Below are 23,991 nucleotides of genomic sequence, written 5' to 3' on the forward strand. Positions count from 1 at the left end.
ATATGCAAAAATGTGCAATGAGCCAAAATATATAATAAATATCAATCAGTTTGTTTATTGCGTTGGGTACAAATAGAGTGCAGAAAATGGAACATATTTATGGGAAAAAGTGAATCCACGTATATAATGTATAATGTGATTTCAAAAATGTGCTGACTATTTATTAGTATGTAGTACTATTCTAGGGCAGAATTTTATGCCCCAGGATTTTACACTCCCGCTAAAGTCAATGGACTTTAAAATGGCTCGCTGCATTTTGTGGCCCCTCCCCTACCACGACAGGGCCATAAAATTCTGCCCTAAAGATTACGGCTATCCAAAAATGGGTTTACCACAAATTTACAAAAAGCAACAGAAAAAACAATTGTAAAAACCTCTCAAAAAGTCAGCTTTAAAAAACTTGTGCAAAATTACTCAAGGTGGGAGAAAATCAAAAATGAACACGCCATTGTCCATTTTTGATGTGGATATCAGCATCTTGAGGGCCCGTCTACTTCACCAGAATTGTAGTTCATGGCGTTAATTCTAAGCGCTGAATCTTGTGCTCTCGCTGGTGGCAAGCTTGGAGTTGGGAAGGACAAATAATTAGGTAGTGTACTGGAGCCCTGCTGCCACCTCGCCTCCACCAGAATTAAATTCTGGGCAGGAAGGTCCATGGTCAACCTTCCCACCCCGCCATCTATTGAGGTCCTTATGTGGCCAATTAATGGTCACTTAAGTGCCTCATCCCGCCATCGCTGGTATAAACCCAGTAGTGGATGAGCCTATCGACAAACGGCCTGCATGACAGGTAAAACTGTTGGGCCAGTTTATCACTCTGGGGGGCAGGGGAGAAGTCACTCAATCAAAGGCACTCAGTACCTGATTAAAGGATTCAGGAAGGGACGCCACCCCCACCCTCCCTGCCCTTGCTGCTAACCCCTCTACACTCCTCTCCCAGGGACTTCCACTCGGCGAAAACACATCCCCCCACATTATTTACCTGTGGCCTAGTTGGCTCTGCGATCCTGGGACTCCAATAGACATTTTTCCTGCTGCAGTTACCACCTGCCATGTGGTGCTACTGAGCACAAGAGCTACCAGCCTCTGATTGGTGAGACTTCTGCCACTGGGCTCTTGATTCCAAGGGAAGGCCCGCTGCTAGCCTCGCCAGTGCCTGATTGGCTTGTGGTTCAGTGGACCTTCCCGAAAAGAGGCAGTGCGGTCTCTTGCCGGCTCTGCAGCCAGCAGGCGAACCCTCCAATGCCAGAACAAGATTCCTCCCTAACTGTGTGATATGCTAGTGAGACAGTATACATCATCACAGGAAGTGATGCAAGTCTCATGATCTTGTTCTCTTTCGTTGGACCTCTAGGCAAGATGAAGCCACAGTAAATTGTTTCTTAATAAAGCTAACGTTTTCCTTACTTCAATGGACTCTGTAAATACTCTGTATTAGCTACAAGACTGGGAATATTCTAAAACTCGTGTCTGGAATTCAGTAAGATTTAACCCCCTTCACCTCAAGAAATTCCAGGCATTTAATTGAGTCCTCGATCGACAGTGGGCTGTGAGGGTGGGACCTCCTTTCTGTGCACTTTTTAACCCATGGAGGGATCCCCAGGCAGCAAAGACCTTCCCTGTGACAACGGCACCACCTGTCCACCAAGGCATCACCCACCCCCACCACCATCCTCCGCAGGCCTGCCTGGTCCCGGCATCCCCAGAGCTCAGTAATAACGCTGCTACAAACCATCTGTTCCACTTCAACACTCATTAAGCAAACTATTTTCCTATTCCTGAAAAGAATTTCATTAAAAGATGTGGATCTATAGTTATTCATCCATAAAGTTCCCTGTTCTTCCTGATTAGTTTTTAAACTTTTATTTTTGAAAGGGAGGATTTTATTGTATGAGAACAATTTCCACATAAAATATTCAAGCAGATGTTTCTCTATGGGCAGGGGAATTATGAAATATTTTTCCTACCTTTTAGGAAAGTCTTTGTTTTTCTTCCTCATCAGCAGCCTGCTGGAAACGCACATAACAGATTTCTCCAAGCCTTTGCCAAGTATTAGCAAGTACCCAGCAAGGACTTGGAAAAAAAAATGCAAGGTACATTCCCCATTGGTGTCTACAAGATTCCTCCTTTCTTTGGAACTGGTATTAAAGGGAATCTCTGCCTGAGGTCATTTCAGCAATACTGCTCCATTGCAGCTATCTGAAATAGGTATTTGCAGAGTTCCAAATATTTCTGTAAAACTGAGAAACCTAGTTGAATGGCCACAGTGCAGTTTGATTCCAAGGTTGAAAAAGAGCACAGAAGACAAGTGATATCGAGAAATAGTGAGTAGGTAACACTAGGTTTGGTGAACTCCTTACTATTCACTCAAGCTGAGTTGGGCAGTACATGACCATAAATAATATATACCATTGAAAATAAGAACAGAATATGCTGGAAAAACTCAGCAGTTCTGGCAGCAGCTGTGAAGAGAGAAACCCGAGAACATGGCCCATAGCACTCCATCAACTCTCATTATAAGGGGGGCTAACAGTATTTTGGAGATTCAAGTTATAGCTCAGGCTTAGACCTTCAGGGTGCGTGCTACACATACCAGCTGACAGGTCAGTACATGTGTCTTCATTGGTCATATCAGCTTGCTTGCAGATGTATCGAGCATGGATGAGGAATCTTCCAGCCTGGGAATCTGTTCCGACTGACTCATACTGTCCCTACTGGCACAGACATCCACTGGAATTATTAAAATAACCAAAATAACTTACACCAGATTCCATACACTCCAGCAGGGTAATACCAGACGTTCCTAACAAGAACATCACAGTACCGATGCCAGGATGTTGTCCCATGACTATTCAGGGCTGTTGTCTTTTCCAAATACCAGTAGGTCTTCTCCCCATTTTTTAAATTTCATAATTGAAAAAGAAGTTCTTTAATATGAGGAGCACATGTTAAGAGGTAGACTTATTTTAAATCAAAACATTATCCACTTATAAGATCACAAAATAAATATTCACAATAAAAGTCAATTTGAAAAATTCCACGGCCCACATTATGGCACCCAATTGTTTTTTAATGTAGCCTGAGTCTGAGCTGCTGTGTGGCAGGGAGACAAATATGAGCATCTATGCTGCCCTCCTTTGCAGTGAGGCCAGAAAATCCAGTGAAGCTAGATTGGCTGCAGTGTGAGATAGGCCCCCCAACTGAAGTGATTGAAAAGGTTGGCCTGCTTTGAAAAGTCCTACTTCCATTATCATATAGCTGGAATCTCTAGAACACAGGAACTCTTGGGAGAATGGAGAACATTTTCCTGGCCCTGCTTTCCCAATTGCTTTGTTAGGAGCAGGTGGATGTTCTACTCTCACTAAGCATCATTGATAATTGGGTGCAAGGCCAGAATGTGACATGACAAAGTGCCGGCTGAGTTTCTTGCCAAAGTGAAAGTGGGAGCCCACAACACTAGGCATGGACTTTTGGGACCTAGAGGTGTGAAACCTGGGTCCATGGCATCGCTGGAGCTGGCACTATAGAAGACTAAAGTCCTCCAAGTGCGGGGTTTAGCACAGTCAGCCCCTGCTGAATCGACATGCCTAGCGGCTCATGCTGGGAAAGATGCTGGTGGGTTTTCTGTGCATGCACCGGAAGCTTCCCAACTGGCCAGATTGTGATGTAAAGCAACTTTACTGACTGATTCGCTGCATGATTTACAAACGTAGACCACACAAGCCATTCAATGTATTCACTTGTCACTCACCAATGAACATTTGTTGCAAGCGGGACACACTAGCATTATTTAAAGGACCAGGCACCAAAATTGCAGATAAGTTGATTTAATTGACTTCTGCTATTGTGAAGTGTCTGAAAGTAGTGTGAAGTGTTGTGATGAGTTGTTGGATTTGGCAGGGAATGTTGCTGATCCACACAAAGAGAGCAGACAATTTACTGACCTGTTCACAGAAAGGCTGCAACAAGGGTAGCAGCTGCAATGCCTCTACATCTGCAACACAATGGGGAGATGGAGCAGAGGCTGCAGAGAGGGGAAGCTCTTTGCAATGTCCTCTGTCAAGTTCCTTGACAGTGACAGAAGGCTGTTTGGCCAGCCAATCCACCCAGCATTTCAATGTACCCTCATCAATATCCTCCTGTATGTCAATCCATTAATATCCTCATCTGAGTCTTCTGCAGCAGAACCTGTGACCTCGCCTTTCGGGGAGCTGGCACACAAACTACCCTTTCCGCCTGGCCTGGTTCATGCCCAGTGACTCACCACATGCTGCTCACATCACTACATTAGACTCAAAGGTTATATGTAGTGCTGGTATTTGAGCTGGTAGCTGCAAATGTCAAATGAGATGACTGGGCCTCTTCATTAGTGCTGTGATGTTGTAATCTCTTTTTCACCTGACACTGCTGCGGCTGTATATGTGGCAGTTCTTGGGTGTCTGAGAGCAGAAAATCAGTTGGGGGAGTTTGGCATGAGGGAAGGAGTTGTGGTAAGGAAAATAAGGGGTCCATGGTCACATCATCAGCAGCTTGCACACCATGCCAGATTGCAAGATGTAAGTGAGCAGGGAAATGGGAGGAAAAGGTAGGAACATAATGTCATCCTCAATATTCTCAGTGACACAGGGTACCATGGGCTCTGTCACAAACGGCCTTATGATACAGAAAATCATCTCCTTCTTAGGACTCAGGAGATACTGGTGTCCTTGCCTCCCACCACTACCCTACTCTGCTCCCTTATTGTGGATGACCTTGTCCTGCAACAGAGCAGACAGAATGTCAGTGATTGTGTGGCAGTGTATAGGAAACGTGCTTGCTACAGCTGAATAGTTGGAGGTATGTGAAGGCAATAGGACCTGGGTGTGAGTATGAAGGCATTGGTAGGTGTGTGAAGGTGAGGTGAATTATCTGGATGTTCAGCCTGAACCCTCAGTGCCAGGAAGTACTTCTGGGTGAGTGATGCAGATGTAGTGTTTTGAGCAGTGTGAGAGGTTGGTGGTGCAGTCACTATGAGATGTCATGTGAAGAAGAAAGCACTGACCTTGATACCTCTATGAGCACATTAGAAATGCAGAAATAGCATTCAGCAGCAGCCTCTGGTGATTAACTGCAGCTTACCGTTAAGAGGCACAGCTGCCTTTAAGAAGAGCAGGTTAGCTGTATCATATTTTAGCAGTGCACACTGCTGGGTTCCCTGTCTAGCTATTAGATAGCCAGCAGTGCAGGTCCTGCTCAGCTGCAATCATGATTGTGAACCATGATCTGAAAATGGACCATAACCAATTTTTAGCCCAAGATTTTTAAGAATGTTCCATTTATGCTCTGCAAAAGTGTTATTGGACAACACCAGCCCCAATTACTTTGCTTCAGCTGCTCTCTTACTTCTTTGAAGTTGATTCTTTTAAAAAATCTATATCTGACCGCATGTCTGCAAACTGTATGAATAACTGACCATGCCAGTCTATCCTGTAAGACATGGAAGGCCTAGAAGGATTATGTGCCTATCCCTATGTTCAGAAGTTAAATTAAAACCAGATTTTTTAGTTGGCTGGTGCAACTTAAGTGAAACATTAATAAATGGAGATTGACAAAGAGTAGAATCAACAAATTCTATTTTTTTGATTGATGAACCATGAGTGGTGGGTAATTGTAAGACAATAATACAGAGACATTAATGCCCACCTCAAGGTGCAACAGTTAATTTCACAGGTCTGACAGCAACAAGAAAAAAATGAGGACACTGATTAGGCAGCAAATCATTTGGTTAGATTTATTTTGCTGTTTGTGCACAGGACAAAACTACACAATTTTACATGAACGTGTGAAAATAATGGACAGAAAAAGTACATTGAACCTGTTGAGTTGAGCTGCCAGTGTCATAAGTGCACTGGAAAAGTTTTGTTTGAGGGACCACTAGATTTGGGTATACAGATCTTCAGTATTGGAGTGGGTTGTTGCCAAGTCCTTGGCCTTTGTGTGACCAGTGTACTCTCTTTAATGTCTGATAGTGCATACCGAATTGCCTAGATATTGGCAAATATGATGATTAGGACCTCAGGGAGAGGCCAGCAGCATCACATGCTGATGATGCTTGGAAACACTTTAGCCTCGCCTCTTGCGCTCATGTGTTTGGCTTCACCAGAGTTGATGATAGGGATTCTTACAGAACCTCCTCCTGTTTTTCGCCTGACTGTCCATCATCATTGTCAACTAGACATGATAGGGCTATGAAGCTTTGTTCCAACTGATTAGTTGTAGTACTGCCTAGTTACATCTATAGCCTGCTAATTTTGGTATTTTATGTGTTGGTTGCCCTGTGGTCTAGTTTCATTTGGTTGGTGCCTTTTCAAAACTATTTAAAAATATAGTAATTTTTACCTGAAAATATTTTTAAAGTATTCCAATTCTCCCTTACTGGGTGTCCCATTCTCCATTTGTAAATTTCAGCTTATTCAAAACTCTTATGTCTGTTTTCTATCATGCATCAAGCCCCAGGTCACCTGTGAACTCTGTCCTCATTGACATATATTGGCTCTTGATCCTCAATGCCTCAAACTAAAAATGATTATTCCTCATCTTTAAATCCCTTCAGTCATCATCTTCTTTATTTCTTGTAATCTCTCTACACCCACTGTATAGCCCCCCACCCCCAACCACTGAACTCTCCTTTCCCCTGATCTGCCTTCTTGTGCCCTCTTCCCCTTTCTTCATCCCACCATTGGTGACCATGTCTGGATCCATCCAGGCCTATGTTCTGGCATGTCTTCCTTAAAGCTTCAGTATCTCCACCTCCCTTACCTCCTTTAAAGCTTACATCTTTGGCCAAGTTTTTGGTCATTCCTCCTAATATTTTCTTATTTGGCTCAGGATCCATTTAGTGCCTTGGGATATTTTTTACATTAAGGCACCAAATGAAAGCAAGTTGTTGTGTGTCTGGTGCTCATTGAGTGTAGCCTGTATACATGACACTGACTGCACTTGGCATCCGCCCTTTCCACCACCACATCCTCAGTATCCTTCTTCTCAAGGCGTAGGAACAATTACATTTCAAAGACAAATCTGTTGTTCATTATGTATTGCTCCCTTTAAATCATCTTCAACTTTCACAACATTCCTCTAAATGCTCAGAAACTGTAGCTTCTAAGTATGAAAAGAGATTTTTAACCAAGACACTGTTGCAGAATTGTACTCCTATGTCACCTTTCACCTGCCAGATCTCTTCCTGTCTGTGGGGCACCATACAAGCTCAGCATAATCACATTAAATGAATCCCAGCCAAGACATAGGGAGGAATTGTCCCAGATTTGCATTAAGTGTGGTAGCGAGGTGGGTACATTTTACCTGCCAGCCGCAAGGGCGACTTTTAACGCTGTATCATCCCAAACCCACCGCATTAATTGTGCATTCCTGGCAAACACACCGTTTTCATGGTGGGCGGTGTCTCATTTGGCTGCCACACCATTACCTCACCATTTCATCATCCCAGGCGCCATATTTAAAGTGTAGCCGCGAGCACGTCTTACAGCCTGCAATTGCTGCAAAGAAGACATGGCCCTGAAAGACAAAAAGACTGAAGCCCCCAGGTTCAATGACTTGTCCATAGAGGGCCTTTTGGATGCAGTGGAGGCTTACCATGAATGTCCTCTACTCCGGCTCTGGCCGCAAGATGGGCAGCAACATCACTAATCTGGCTTGGGAGGTGGTGGCGAAGGTGGTCAGCGCCAATGCCCTGCAAAAGAGGGCAGCCACCCAGTGTCACAAGAGGATGAATGATCTCTTCTGTTCCACCAGGCTAAGTCACTCTGCTCATCACTCTCATAAACCGATCACACATCCACAAGGCCCATACTTACTGCCAGTTCAAGGGACATCACCATTCACTCTCTCACACACACCTTCATTGTCCTCATCCCGTCCATGGGACCACTCACCACCCATAACTGCCAGGCATACTTACCATCTGGTCTGGCAGGCATCCTGCTTACACTCTCTCCATCTCTTTTCGTGCAGGACAAGCTGGTACAAAACAAGAGGGAGAGGTCGCAGGCTGGTGGAGGAATGGCTGTAATCAAGGTCCTCCAGACTTTGAAGATAGAGTCATCCAGCTGGCCAGTGAGGATCTGGACTGTTCCTGTGCTGACAGTGAGGATCCAGCAATGCACCATCCATCAGACAACCATGCTGTGAGTGATGTGTCCTGTTTCACAGGCCATTGCCATGCACTAAATATCTCTCCTTGCTTTCACAGGCACGTCTGGGAAACTGCCAAAGGAGTCGATGGCCCCGGGCCTCCAATCAAGCCTTGAGGGAGGCTAAGAAGAGTAATCTGCTGAAACCCTCCCTGAAGACCCTCACAGTGCTCACCAACCCCCTCCGCCAGCGCAGAGACACACACCTCGGTGGGACCTAGCTTTAGAATAGCCTCGAGATCAAAATCTGGTGAGCACATCACAATTTCTGAACCATCGGAGGAGGCAGCAGGGACTTCCCAGGTCCCCGGCTCTTGGAGGACTGCTGGAGGCCAGAAAATTGCTGAGTCCAAGTCAGATGACGAGCCTCTGGACTCGGTCATGTCACAGTTGCTGGAGCTGCAAAGGCAAGCTCTGGAATATCAGAAAGGGATGTCCTTTTCACTCCTTTGATGGAGGACTCCGTCCGCCTTCAGGCTGAGGTGAAAGCGCCGGCATGCCAACACATCAAGGTCAACACTGCTAGGATGGCAACGCCATGGAGACCTTGGTCCAGGATGTCACTCCTGCACTGCTGAGCAGGCTGAACTTCATTGCTGACACCATAGTTGGCCTCCAACAGTGTGTATGTGAGGGGGGTGTGGGGCAGCCCGATCTCACTCCACATACCCCCATCTCATGGTGTCTCCCTATGGACCCTTATGGTGTCTCCTCACTGCATGTTATCATCACCCTTCACAAATCTAGCAGCTATGAGGGCCTCCCTAGCGCACCTGCCTCGTCTGGCCAGTACGAGGGCCTCATCGCCATCGTCTTCGCCTTCGAGGTTCTCCTCACCCTCATCGTCATTGACATCCTCCTCATTGGAGGAGACATCCAACTCCTGCATCTCCTCCTTAGCCAGCTTCTCTCCCTGTTGTAGCACCAAGTTGTAAAGGGCGCTGCAGGCGTCAACGATGCGTGACACCCTCTGTGGACTGTATTGCAAGGCTACACCAGACCAGTCCAGGCACCAGAACCTCATTTTCAGCATCATGATGGTTTGCTTCACCAAGTTGCGAGTTGCAGCATGAGCCTCATTATACCTTCGCTCTGCTACAGTCCGCATGGGTATCATTAGCCACGTCCTCTACGGGTAGCCCTTGTCCCTGAGGAACTATCCCTGCAGCCTCTGTGGATCCTGAAAGACATCAGGGATCTGTGACCGACTGAGAATGTAGGAGTCATGCACTGTCCCTGAAAACCATGCGCAGACCTGCAGGATGTGTTTGTGGTGGCCACACACCAGCTGCACATTCAGTAAATGGAATCCTTTGCGGTTGACATAGTTTATCGTGTGTTGCGATGGAGATCTGAGCACCAAGTGAATGCAGTTGATGGCACCTTGCACCTGTGGGAAATCTGAGATCTGGGTAAATCCAATCGTTCTTGCATCCTGGCTCTCCTCGTCCCAGGCAAAATGTCCTATTGTGTGCCCTCATGAAGATTGGCATCCTTGACTTCATGGATGCATTTGTGGGTAGAGGCTTGTGAGATCCCACAGAGGTCACCTGTGGAGCCCTGAAAGAAGCCACAGGCGTAGAAATTGAGCGCCGCGGTTACTTTCATGGCCAATGGCAGTGGATACCCTTCATGTCTACGTGGCGCCAAATCCTGTAGAAGCTGGCAGATGTGACCAACCAGTTCATTAGACATGCACAGTCTTCGGCGTCACTGGTCCTCAGTCATCTGCAGGAATGAAAGGCGCTGCCTATAAACCCTTGGTCTAGCCAGGCACCAACCAGCAATGGCTCGCTGTGGCTCTTCGGCAGCATGTGTGGGAGCCCCAGCCGCCCCTTCTTCCAGAGGGTGCTACTCCACCCTCTGTGCAGCCAAGCGCCTCAGTCACTCTCTTCTTCGCTGTCTTTGCTCTCTGTAGGCTATGAGGCATACAGCTCATTCACCAGGCTCCATGATCCTATGTACTTCTCCTGCAGGATGAAATAGAGAGATGCGTGGGTTAGCATGGGTGTACTAAGAACTCTCTTGGTTAAGTCAGAAGACCCCTGAACACATCGCAGAGAGGGCTGGCCACCACTTGGATGGCCAGAGATTAGTGTGCCGCATGGCTGCCCGAAACCCCAACTTCCTCCGCCCCATTTCACCTGGCAGCTTTGCCCATTGGGCTGCATGCTGTGGTCTCAGCTCAGGCACAGGCATTCCCCTAACCCGCGCCACAAGGCTGCACTGTTAGCTTGAACCATTGGGGAAACAAGCCCAATTCGGGGTGATGACATTGCAAGGGGCTGTGAGCTCCCCCAACAGTGACTGCTCCATGGCCAGCTTTAGCAAGGAGACAGTACTATGTGCCCAGTTGTCCAACTGTTCTGCAGTCTTCTAAAATGATCATTAGTTTGCAGCCTGTGCCTGAGGGGTGAAAAGCTCTGGAGCACTTGGTCACACTTTGATGCATCTGCGTTGCTTGAGTGGGCAGATAAACTGGAGGCTGGACTCCAATCGTATCAATGTGGCTGCACCTGAACTGTCTCAGCTGCAGGGGAATGGTCGCTTTATACAGGGTGCCCCTAATGAGTGCCCGCTTCCCTTGCCCACACCTCCCCACTCCATTCCACATGTGATTGTATGCTACCTTAACCACAGGGCAACCCTTGCAACCCTCCCCCCACAAAGTTGCCTCAACTGCAGGGCAGCCTTTGCAGCCCCCCCGTCCCAAAAGTCACCTCAACCGCAGAGACCCTTTGCCCCCCCACAATGCGCCTCAACCTTGAAGTCCAACAGGCACTCCACGCGAAGCTCCACAACATTACTGTGTACTAACCTCCAAGTTTCCCTCAAAGTGCAGCCTGCCAAGTGCACACCTTTTATATGTTGTTGTGAACCACATCAGCGTGCAATCACGCCAACGTGGGTGGACAATTCAACAGGACGGGATGAGTCCAGTGGGCCAGCCTTATAATAATATGCTGATGTGTTATAATGAGGTCCCCATCATCCGATGGCAGGAACTGTGACCCGCCATCGACGGGCTGAATGGAAAATCATAAACTGATTTCACGATGTCGTGAAACTGATCTTTGGCCTTCTCGCCTATTGTCTGCTCATGCCACCGAACACGCCTGACGCCAGCGGGCACGGAAAATTCCACCCATAGTTACAGATTGCCTGTGACATGGTTCACGTTTCATATTGCTTTCTGTCTTTGGGACACCATAACAGGCTAGCACCATCACATTGTAACAGCGGTTATTTTTTGGAATAATATGTGGGGACAAATGGAGGAAATGCTACTAAAACCTCGCCACCCTCTTCCTCTTTCATCTACATATGGTAGATGACACAGAGTCATAGCAAGGTCTTAGTAGAGAAATCAGAACAGCCATTTTTGGGGCAGAATTTCAGTGCAAGTCCTTTCCCCCACTTTTTTATTTGCCAGTATGCTTTTGCACTGCCCAAAATTAGACCATTTTTCAGAGGAAAATCTAGGCCAAAAGTGTCATCTTCACTCTGAAACTGCCCTGTACTGTGTAGTGTGGCATACTTCCATGCTAATGGCACATACTAGGAGCAGCACCAACCTGGGCATCCATAAGGCACTCAGCACTTGATAATATGGAGTACCTAAACTTAGTGCATTGGGTGCCAGGTGGGAACCCCACTGCCTTCCCCCATCTGCCCAATTAAGTCAGCGGCGTGAAGGTTAATGGATGGCTTTCTTGCCTGGATGCTAATTGAGGCCCTTAACTGGGCCATTAGTGTCCACTTAAGGGCATCATCCCTCTGACACTGGTATTCAACCAACGGTGGGCAGGGGAGACGCCACAGAGGGAGTCCAAAAAGCCTGTGGGTTTCCTAGATGGGTGGGGCGGCGGGATCCTTGGTTCAAAAGAACTCAAAGGGGCCCGACATTGGGAAGTAGGGAGGGGATGCTGAGAGTCGACTATCGCACTTTAAGGGTAATTCCAAGTATTTTTTCAAATATGATGAGGGTTTCTGCCTCCACCGCCCTCTCCACATCCTCAACATCCTCTGGGTGAAAATAATTCTTCTCAACTCAACTTTAATCCTTCTACCAATTACTTTAAACCTATACTCCACGGTTATTGATCTCTCAGCAAATTTAGACCGCTCTATCCACCCTATCCAGGCCCCTCATAATCTTATACACTTCAATTAGATTTCCCCTCAGCTTCCACAATTCTAAAGAAAACAATCCCAGTTAACAAATCTTTCTTCATGGCTACAACCCTTTAGTTTTAACAATAGATGTGCTCATAAATCCCTGTCTAGTGCAATCAGACTCTTCCTTGTCATGTGGTGAGCAGAACTGTACGCAGTGCTCCAGCTGTGACTAGTGTTTTATACAATTCTAGCATAGGGGAGGATGGGGGTGGTGGACCGCACACATTTATGTTAAAAAACAGGCTGCCTGCTCCTGCCCTGCTGCCCATGCCAAATGTTTTATGGTGTAGACAGCGTATTATCAAGGTCAATTGACTTGATAACTAGCCTATTGACCATTAATTGTTTTTTTAAACATGGCGGGTGGGCTGCCAATTTCAGAGCTCACCCACTCCCCATATTATGGGGGAGAGCTCGGGGGTGGCCGGGAATGTGGTGGGATGGGCGCCCACCCAATTTTATGTGACTTCCATGGGAAATGTGCTCATTAGGGGCATGTAAAATTCAGCCCATGAAGTGCCAACAAGTTTTACTAAGTACAGTGTAACTCTTACTTTATCTAAAATAAGATTTCTTTAGTTGAAATGTATGTTCCCTTTGTTGAAGGAGAAAGGAGAGGTAAGTTAACTGTGCTTTCAGTCATCTACGGAAACATACTAATTCTTTCAATTTGTGTTGAAACTCGAATAATTATATAATGCATTATTATTGATATGTAGATTCTAGAAAGATGTATTCACAGAGGGTGTCAATTTTCCGGTAGTATCAAAAGATGATGATTTCAACCATGTGGCTAAAATAATCAATGTCATCCTCATTACACAGTGCTCACTGTCTCAAAAGGTCTTTTCTCATATTTGCCAAATTCAGAACAAATAGAATGTTTATTGTCAGGAAAATCCAGCAATCTCAGATAACGAACGGCTGGAAATGTTGAACGAAGCTCATGTCAGAAGCCATCAAAATGACGAGTTGGCCTTGCTGGATGCCTCAAGGCATCTTGAATATTATCTAAACACTTTTTCTGCACAGCTTGAGCATTGTTCATGAGTAGATGAAGAAGGCCCCGGGGAATGTCATAAGCATATAGCTTTCAAAGGACAGCTATTGAAAGTTAAAGTGTTGTGGCCACTTAAAATTAAGTTCAAGGTGATATGAAGTATTGTAACCTTTGAAAAATGTTTCTGTCAATACTGTATGTGGGGAAAAAGTGAAAATTAAAGGACATTAAATCTAATGTGGAGGAATGAAATGGCGTCAAAGTAGTCCTGTTCTCAGTTCTCAGTGCCTGATTGAGGTTTCTGACTGAAGCAGGTGCAAGGGTCATTCTCCTGTTTGGAACTTCAGAGCACCTTCTCATTAGGATAACAGGAGGCAACACCCTGTTCAATCTGTGTACAATACTGAACTCGACATCAGATGTAGGAAAGGAAAACTCAATTCAGCAAGGTGAGATCAAAGGTGTGGGGCAAAAGAAGTGGTTGATAAATTCTAAAGGAATGCTACATACATACAGATGAGAAGAATTTGAGTCTGTGGCCAAGTGATGATGCACTGCAACATCTGAAATCTTGTAATTGGTTGCTGGCAAAGTAGATGTACTGCTCAGGAGGTAAATGCAAAGAAGGTTGTCCTGTTTGGCACTAAACACCACTTATGTAGAGGACAGTCATGCAATATACCTGGCTGGAGGTGGTAGTTGGGCCTGTATCTGGAAACAGAAGTGGAGGAAGATGATACAGCATAACGAAGCTGCTGAGTAACAGCCATTTACCAAGTAGACAACCCAAGCATGCTCATCACAAAGAGCTGCATACCAATATATTTCACATTTATTGCTGGCTCATCCAAGCCCTCTCATAATTCTACAGCTCTTTTGTTGCTTTTCATAGAATGGTTACAGCGCAGAACGGTTATCGTGTATAGAAGGAGGCCATCATGTCTGTGTTGACTCTCTGCAACAGCAACACAGCTAGTCCCCTCTTTCCCCTGTAGTCCTGCATTTTTTAAAATTTTCAGGTGCTTGTCCAATTTCCTTTTGAAAGCCATGATTGAATCTGCCTCCACCACACTCGCAGGCAGTACATTCCAGATTGTTACCGTTTGCTGCATTAAAAAAAAATTCTCATGTTGCTGTTGGTTCTTTTGCCAATCGCCTTAAATTGGTGTCCTTGGGAACTCAGCCTTTCTGCTGATGAAAACAGTTTCTCTCTATCTAGACCCCTTATGATTTTGAACACCTCTCAATGTTCTCTTCTCTCTCCAATCTATCAAATTCATGAAGGTCTATATTCCAGCAGAGTGCACCTTCAAACTGACATGAGTGAATTCAGAGCATTTCACATATAAAATCATTGTAACACATTGTAGCACAATATATGGTTAATTTACAAATCATAAAATTGATAAAGGGAATTCAGTAAAAGTACATGTGAACTTTCAGGAGGTGTTCAACAAGGTGTCTCACAAAAGGCTTCTTACAAACTCAGGCAAATAAAAATTCAAGTAGGTGGGGAAATGTTGCTGCATGGCTAGAAAGCTGATTTATGGACATAAAGATCAAGGCATGGAGTTAATTTTGCTCAGATTAAAGAAGAATTCAAAGTTGTGTACACCAGCATACAGTGCTATTGACTTTGGTAGGTATAGATAGTTTGGACTTGAGCACAAGGAACAAACTATCAACATCTCCTGATGACATAACATTAATGTGTTTGATGCACAGAAATACAGATTGTTTAAAAACTTTAGGAAGATGTAGACAGATTGGTAGAATTGACAGGTAGATTGCAGATCCAATTCAATGTTTTGGGAGGAGAAGCAAAATGAATGAGTATACACTAAATGGAAATATGCAATGGATGAATGGAGTGACATAGGGATTCAAATATATAATCCTGGAAAGTGCAAATGCAGGTAAATAAAGGCATAAAAGATCAATAACATTTAGGTTTTATAAATAGAGGTAGTAAGTACAAGCTTAAAGAGGTAGTAATAAACCTATAAGGTAATGGTTAGAGCATTCTACATGGTATTGTGTGGAGCTTTTGGACACTTGAGCATAGAAAGTCTCTTAAAGAACATACATCACAGATTCAGCAGGATGATACCAGGGATGAAAATCTATAATTATAACAAAAGGCATGAAATAATGGCTCAAAATATCCTGAGGACTTGCATGATATTGTAGGGACCCAAGAATGGTGCAAAGTAAGGAAAGCAGAAATTATGAAGTAGGTGACTTACACCATTAATTATGTCACCCGATGCTTTTCTTGCTCTCTGCATAAATAGTTATTATCTGTGCCATATGACCAAAGCTCATTCAAATTATGTGAATATTTTCAGAATTTAAATGACCAATATTCTCGCTACCCATAGTCCTCAACCTCACTAGTCATGAACACAATAAACATATCTTTTTAATAAAACAAGCACATCTGTTCTAATAACTCTAACTTATTAATCATAATTATTGTGATCAAGTATAAGTAAATTGATGGTACACATATTTGAAAAAAACATTTCAAACCATTGACTCAGAGAAATGTCAACATGTCAAAATTTTTGTTGGCTGGAAAGTTTTGCAATCTTGAGTCTCATTCATAAAAAGAACTTTTCAATATTACAAATCAAAAATTAGCTCCTTAGCTAATTTCAACCCTCATAGTCAATAAAATTAAAAGTTAATAATTATGTAATTCCTAAATTATCAATAATGTATAATCAAAGAATCACAGAATTGGTACGGCACAGAAGGAGACGATTCAGGCCATCGTGTCTGCACCGGCTCTCCAAATGAGCAACTCATTAAGTGCCATTCCCCCACCTTTTCCTGTAACCCTGCACATTCTTCCTTTTCAGATAACAGTCTAGCTTCCTTTTGAATACTTAAATTTAACCTGCCTCCACCACACTCTCTGGCAGTGCATTCCAAAACCATTTACTGTGTAAAGAAGCTTCAACTATCACTTTTGCTTCTTTTGCTAATTAGCTCAAATCTGTGCTCTCTCGCTCTAGATCCTTTCACAAGTGGGAACAGTTTCTCCCTATCTACACTGTCCAAACCACTCATGATTTTGAATACCCCTATCAAATCTCCTCTCAACCTTCTTTTCTGTGAGGAAAACAGTCCTAACCTTTCCAACCTATCTTTATAACTGATGTACTTCATCCCTGGGACCATTCTCATGAATCTTTTCTACACCCTCTCTAATGTCTTCACTCCTTCCTAAAGTGCAGCGCCCAGAACTGAATGTAATATTCTAACTGAGGACGAACTAGTGGCCTATACAAATTCAACATAACCTCCTTGCTCTTGTACTCTATGCCCCTCTTAATAAAGCCCAGGATACAGTATGCTTTATTAGCTGCTTTCTCAACCTGTCCTGCCACCTTTAATGATTTCTGCACATATACACCAAGGTCCCTCTGCTCTTGCACCCCCTTTAGAATTGTGCCATTCTTTTGGGGGAGGATGAACAGCCAGAGGTCGTGGTCCGCATTGGGACCAATGACATAGGAGGAAAAGGAATGAGGTCCTGAAAGCAGATTTTAGGGAATTAGGAAGGGAATTAAAAAGCAGGACCACAAGAGCAGTAATCTCAGGATTATTCCCAATACCAAGTGCTAGTGAACATAAGAATAGGAAGATTGAGCAGTTCAACACAAGACTGGAGAAATGGAGCAGGGGTGGGGGGCTTTAGATTTCTGAGGCTTTGGGATCGGTTCTGGTGCAGGTGGGCCCAACAAGAAGGGTGGGTTACACGTTAACAGGATTGGGATTAGTGTCCTCATGGGAAGGTTTGCTAGTACTGTTGGGAGGTTTTAAACTAGATTGGTAGGGGGATGGGATCCTGGGGGGAAATTCAGAGTGGAGAGGAGAAAAACTGGCAGTGGGAAGTTGTGAAGTGTCAACTGATAAAGGGGATATATCAGAGAGTAGTATCAAGGTAGATAGAATACTTGAGAGTTTAATAGAATTAGAGTAGACCACAGTAAGTCATTAGATGGGGTCAGAATATGTGGGAAAGTAAAAAAGCCTAAATCAGGACTAATGTGCATGTAAGTGAGTGCATGGAGTGTGATTAATAAGATTGGTGAACCTCAGGCACAGGTTGACAAATGGAATTATGATGTTATTGCTATAACAGAGAACGGGCTCAAAGAAGGGCAGGACTGGGCATTAAATATTCCTGGGTAGGTGTTTAGGAGAGACAGGAAAGGAAGAAAAGTGGGGTGAATGGCAATATTAGCTAAAGGTGGCAATACCGTACTGGAGAGAGAAGATGTTCCAGAGGATTCAAGGACAAAATCTCTCTGGCTAGAGGTAAGGAATGGGAAGGGTGCAATAACATTGTTTGGTGTAGTGTATAGACCAACAACTAGTGGAAGGGATGTGGAGAAACAAATTTGCAAAGAAATTACGAAGGTGCAAGAATTATTGAATAATCATAATGGGGGTCTTCAATTATCCAAATATAGACTGGGATAGGAATAGTACAAAAGGACAAGAGGGGTGAAAGTTCCTGGAATATGTTCAAGATAATTTTCTACAGCAGTGTGTTTCCAGTCCAATGAGAAGACATGCACCTTTGGACCTGGTTCTGGGGAATGAGTTGGCCCAAGTGGATCAAATATCAGTGGGAGAGCCTCTAGGGAACAGTGACTATTGTATCATAAGATTTAGGTTATTCATGGAAAAGGACAGAGAACAATTCAGAGCAGGGATAATTAATTGGGGAAAGCCAACTTTGATGGGATGAGAATGCATCTGAGTCCAGTGAGTTGGAGTCAAATGTTGGCAGAAAAGACAGTGGCTGAACAATGGGCCACCGTCAAAAAAAAAGTATTGCAGACAATGTCAAGGTATATTCCCTTGAAGGGAAAAGGTAGGACAAATAAATCCAGAGTACCCTGGATGATGAGAAAGATAAAGGTAAAGATGAAAAGGAAGATGTGTGTGTACGACAGATGTCAGATAGAAAATACAATGAAGACAGGCTGAATATAGAAGGACCAGAGGGGAAGTAAAGAAACTAATAAGAAAAGCAAGGAGAGAGCATGAAAAGAGGCTGACGGCGAACATAAAAGGGAATCCCAAGGTCTTCTATAAACATGTAAATAATAAAAGGGCGGTAAAAGAAAGAGTATGGCCGATTAGGGACAAAAAAAGGGACTTGCACGTGGTGGCTGGGGAAACAGCAAAGCTGTTGAACTTTGCATCTGTTTTTACAAAAGAAGGACTTGCTACCCAGGCTGAAGTATGAGAGGAGGTAACTGGTACACTAGAAGAACTTACAATTGAGAGGAAGGAGGTATTGGAAAGGCAATCTTAAAATAGGTAAGGTACCAGGACTGGATGAGATGCATCCAAGGGTACTGAGGGAAGTGAAAATGGAAATTGCCGAGACACTAGCGATAGTCTTCCAGTCTTTCTTAGACACAGGGAAGGTGCCAGAGAACTGGAGAACTGCAAATGTTACATCCTTGTTCAAAAAGGTGTGCAAGGATAAAGCTGGCAACTACAGGTTAGTCTGTTTGGCCTCAGTGGTAGGGAAACTTCTGGAAACTATAACACGGGATAAAATCAATAACCACTTAGACAAGTGCAGGATAATTAAGGAAAGCCAGCATGGATTCATCAAGGAAAAATCATGTTTAGCTAACTTCTGTAATTTTTTGAGGAGGTAACAGAGAATTTTGATAAAGGAAACAATGTTGACATGGTGTATATAGATTTTCAAAAGGCATTTGATGCCATGCCACACAACAGGCTTGAACAAGATTCTAGATCATGGAATAAAAGGGAAAGTAGGCACTTAGATGAGAAATTGACTGGGTGACAGGAAACAGAGAGTAGTGACAAATGGTTGTTTTTCAGATTGGAAGAAGGTTTGTAGTGGAGTTCCTCAGGGGTCATTGTGGAGACTCTTGCTCTCCCTTATATATATAAACGACCTAGACTGTGGTGTGCAGGGCATGATTTAAAAATTTGCAGATGATACGAAGATTGGAAATGTTGTCAACTGTAATTCAGGTAGTCTTAAACTCCAGAAGGACATAGACATGTTGGTGGATTGGGAAGACAAGTGGTAGATGAAGTTCAATGCAGAGAAGTGTTTTGGCAGGAAAGATATGGTGAAACAAAATAAAATAAAGTGAGAGTCTCTAAAGGAGTTGTAGGAACAGAGGGACATTGGTGTATACAAACATAGGTCATTGGAGATGGCAAGGCATGTTGAGAGAGCAGTCAATAAAGCATGTAGTACCTTAGGCTTTATTAATAGAGGCATTGAGTACAAGAGTAAAGAGGTCATGTTGAACTTGTATAAGACACTAGTTAGACCTCATCTGGACTACTGTGTGCAGTTCTGGGTGCCATACTTGAGGAAGGATCTGAACCCATTGGAGAGAGTTCAGAGGAGATTCACAAGAATGATTCATGGGATGAAGAACTGTAGGTATGAGGATAGATTAGAGAGGTTGGGACCGTTTTCCTTAGAGAAAAGAAGGCTGAAAGGACACTTGATAGAGGTATTCAAGATCCTAAGGGGTAAGGACAGGGTAAATAGTGAAAAACTGTTCCCACTCGAGAACATCAAGTTCTAGAGGGCACAGATTCAAAATAATTGGCAACAGGCATAAATGTGATGTGAGGAAAACATTTTTTATTCAGAAGGTGGTTGGAGCCTGGAACAAAACTTACTAATAAAAATAAAACGCTGCTCATCACCCGCATGAATCGGACTCGAAATATTAACTCTGTTTCTATCTCCACAGATGCTGCTAGAACTGCTGAGTTTTTCCTGCATTTTCTCGTTTTGTTTCAGGTTTCCAGCATTTGCAGTATTTTGCTTATATAATAATTCAAAAGCTGTTCTTGTTTAAGAACATAAGAAATAGGAGCGCAAATTGTTCTAAAGAGTCATATGTATTCCACTCGAAATGTTAACTCTGTTTGTCTCTCCACAGATACTGCCAGATATGCTGGATATTTCCAGAACTTTCTGTTTTTATTTGATTTCCAACATCCACAGTATTTTGCTTTTATTTAAGAAATTAAGTGTTACATAAAAAAATGTTTTTCAGAAGTTTAACTTAAAAAGACACCTTAAAAATATTTTTGAAAAAATATCTCAGCTGTGGATCAGTGAATAACACTCTTGCCTCTTAGTTGAAATAGTCTGGGTTCAAGTACTATTCCAGTCTTGAGATCAAAAATCAAGGTTTATACTCCAGTGCAATGAGTGTTGCATTGTCAGATGTACTATTTTTCAGATGAGATGTTAAACTGAGACTTCAATTGCTTAACTGGGTGGATGTAAAAGATCTCATGACACTATCTTTCTGGAGAGCAGTGGAATTCTCCACAGTGCCCTGGCCAATATTTATCCCTCAATCAACATCAAAAGCAGATTATAGCAAAATACTGCAGATGCCGGAAATCTGAAACAAAAACAGAAAATGCTGGAAAAACTCAGCAGATCTAACTCTTCGCATTTTCTGTTTTTGTATCAGAAACAGATTATCTGGTCATTATATCACATTGCTGTTTGTGGGAGTTTGCTGTGTGTAAATTAGCTACCTTGTTTCCAACTTCACAACAGCGACTATACACTTCAAAAGTAATTAATTGGCCGGTAGGCGCTTTAAGACCGGTTGTGGAAGTGCTATATAAATTGAAGTTATTGTTGGTTGAGTGAAGTGGAGTCGAATGAACTGAAAACTGCAATTCCCAACATGCACTGGTGCCAGATAAGCGCATGCGCCGTCTCCAGCCCGGGGAGGACGGTGGCTGCCAAGGGCAGGTGGAGAACGAGCGCGTTTTGAATTTTAGTTTCGAAAGGAGGTGGGGGAGGGAAATGTGAGTGACTGACGAGCATCAGGCAGCAAGTGAAGCTGAGGCGGCGCGAGTTCCAGCGAGTGTGAATCCGAACGTCGTGTTCGGGGGGGTGGGGGGGGGAAAATAAGAGGAGGAAGAATTTAAATTAAAACGAATAAATAAAGAAGCAAACGGGAGAGGCAGAGCGGGTACAGCACGACGCACATTAGGGCACGCGCAAGATTGCTCTCTCTCTCTCTCTCCACCCCCCCCACCTCCTCTCTGCAAGTCGCGAGATGGACGGTTTCGCCGGCAGTTTGGGTGAGTTATTTGAAAAAAATGAAAAAGAAACACAGCCTGCGAAGGAATGGCTGAGATAAACAGTGTCGGGGGCGGGGGGGAACCTGTGTGGGGTCTGTGCTGAGGGAAGGGCAGGAGCTCGGGACAAGCTTCTCCTGCTAACTTTGTGTATTTTTTAAACCCCATCTATTTGTGCTGGAGTCACTGCTCAGATTGCAGGAGGTGACAGTGAGCACTGGTTTTACATGGCGAGCGGAGGGAGGTGGGGGGACTTGCGGGGAAGCTTGTCTCGGTGTCATTGAGGATTGTATCGCTTTCTGGCCGGATTTAGGTTTTATTAATGCGGGTTGTGGATTTTGCGGCAACGCCGCAGCCAAGAGCCATGTCCGAGCCGAACCGAGCGATTCAACACGGCCATTGCGGGGACAGCGCCTCCGGGTCCTAGTGCTCACCTACTGCAAGCGTACACTGCAGCTCCATCTCAGATCAGGACATTTTCCATCTCTCCTCAAACCTCCTCCTCCTCCCTCCCTTTGAGGCACATTCATAGGTGCTTCTGTTTTCTCCCGTGCCTTGTCAACAAATGGTCCTTACTCTTGTGTGAACTTTAATGGTGAATGTCAATAGACTATTTGAACTCGGGGAGTGACCTATTCGAGCTTGGTCCTGTTTACCTCAGAGGTGCTTTTCCCTCGGGCTTGCTGCAGAACAATCTGGAACAGAGGCCAGGACTGATTTTCTCTTCCCTACCAACTCCATCCCTCTCCCTTTCAACTGCCTGAGACTGTTTGCAAACTTGTCATATTTGACCTGAAGGTGAGCTTCTGATCACATCTGCTGTATCACCAAGATTGCCTTTTTTCACCTCTGCAACATTGCCTGACTTAACCCCTACCTCAGCTCATTTGCTGCTGAAATAATGCCTTTGTTACCTCTGTTATCTCTATACTTGACTATTCCAACACAGTGCAGGCCAACCAACCACGTTCTACCCTCCATAAACTTGAGGTCATCCAAAACTCTTCTGCCCGTGTCGTAACTCATCCCAAACATCACTCATCACCTGTATACTTGTTGGCCTAATACAAAAGCAAAATATAAAACACTGGTTTGGCCTTAACAGGAGTATTGCATCCAGTTCTGGGCACCACACTTTAGGATGGATGTGAAAGTATTAGAGAGAGTGCAGAAAAGATTCATGAGAATGGTTCCAGCAATGAGGAACTTCAGTTGTGTAGAAAAATTGCAGAATTTGAGACTCTTCTCCCTGGAGAAGATTGAGAGGAGAGGTATTCAAAATCATGAGGACAGAGTAAATCGGGATAAACTTCCCATTGGTGGAAAGACGGAGAACAAAAGGGCACAGATTTAAGGTGATTGGCAAAAGAAGCAGTGGAGACATGAGAACTTTTTCATGCAGTGAGTGGTTAGGATCTGGAATGCACGGCCTGAGAATGTGGTGGAGGCATTCAAAAGAAAGTTGGATCATTATCTGAAAAGGAAAGAAAAGCAGGGGTGTGGCAGTAGTTGAATTGCTCTTTCAGAGGGCCAACACAGACATGACAGGCTAAATGGCCTCCTTTTGTGCTGTAACCGTTCTATGATACTGGATGTTGAAAACCTGAAATAAAAACGAAAATGCTGGAAATACTCAGGTCTGACAGCATCTGTGAAGAGAGAAACAGAGTTAACTTTTCAGGTAATGATCTTTCATCAGAACTTGGAAAAGTTAGAAATGCAGTAGGTTTTAAGCAAATGAAGGGAGGAGAGTGGGTAAGAGAACAAAAGGGAAGGTTGGAAGATTATGCGACAAAAGGATTGAGGGTGGAAGGACAAAGGGAATGATAATTCAACAAGGGAAAAAGAATGTCTAAATGAAGATGGCTAAATGAGGTGCAAATGGCAGAATCATGAACAGCTGCTGTCAGCCAAAAAAGAGAGAGAAAAACAAAATCAGCAAAGCAAAAGAAAACAAAATAGGGGCAGAGGTTACAAGCTAAAATTATTGGACAAAATGACCAGAGTAGGAGCAAGATGGATAATTAAAATGATGGGCAACTGGCACCTCGGGGTCAAACTTACTGGTTGAACTCAGGTGTCTGCAAAGTGGTCACCAATTCTGCATTTGGTCTCCTCACTGTAGAGCAGACCACGTTATGAGCAGCGACTACAGTACACTAGGTTGAAAGAAGTGCCAGTAAATTGTTGTTTCACCTAGAAAAAGTATTCAGGGCTGTGGACAGTGAGGAGGTAAAAGGCCAGCTGTTGTATATTGACATTTTAAGGCGAGGGTGGGGGAATTTTCAGTTGAGGAAAAAGAAAGAGTTAAACATTAGTGCTGGTTGGAACAGGTACAACCCAAGTTGGAGAAGTTTCATCAACGTTGCCTCCAATTTCCACCCTTGTCTCCCTTCACATGGTTCATCTCAGACAACTCTTTTCTCTCTTTGACCCCTCTGGTTCCATTTTTGGGGATATTAAGCAATATTCACTATAAGC

General features: G+C 44.0%; 1 protein-coding gene across 1 annotated transcript in view; it reads left to right on the plus strand.

The window, feature by feature from the left end:
- The first annotated feature begins 21,353 nt into the window (after window positions 1–21,353).
- The window catches only part of LOC121293998 (echinoderm microtubule-associated protein-like 4), a 363,716-nt gene continuing 361,078 nt past the window's right edge, over window positions 21,354–23,991 (plus strand). Inside the window, exon 1 of the mRNA XM_041217491.1 lies at window positions 21,354–21,513. Within this exon, the coding sequence (XP_041073425.1) occupies window positions 21,489–21,513 (25 nt within the window). The 5' untranslated portion in view covers window positions 21,354–21,488. The remainder of the gene's footprint in view (window positions 21,514–23,991) is intronic.

Source organism: Carcharodon carcharias, chromosome 2, assembly GCF_017639515.1.
Source record: "Carcharodon carcharias isolate sCarCar2 chromosome 2, sCarCar2.pri, whole genome shotgun sequence".
NCBI classification, from domain to species: domain Eukaryota; kingdom Metazoa; phylum Chordata; class Chondrichthyes; order Lamniformes; family Lamnidae; genus Carcharodon; species Carcharodon carcharias.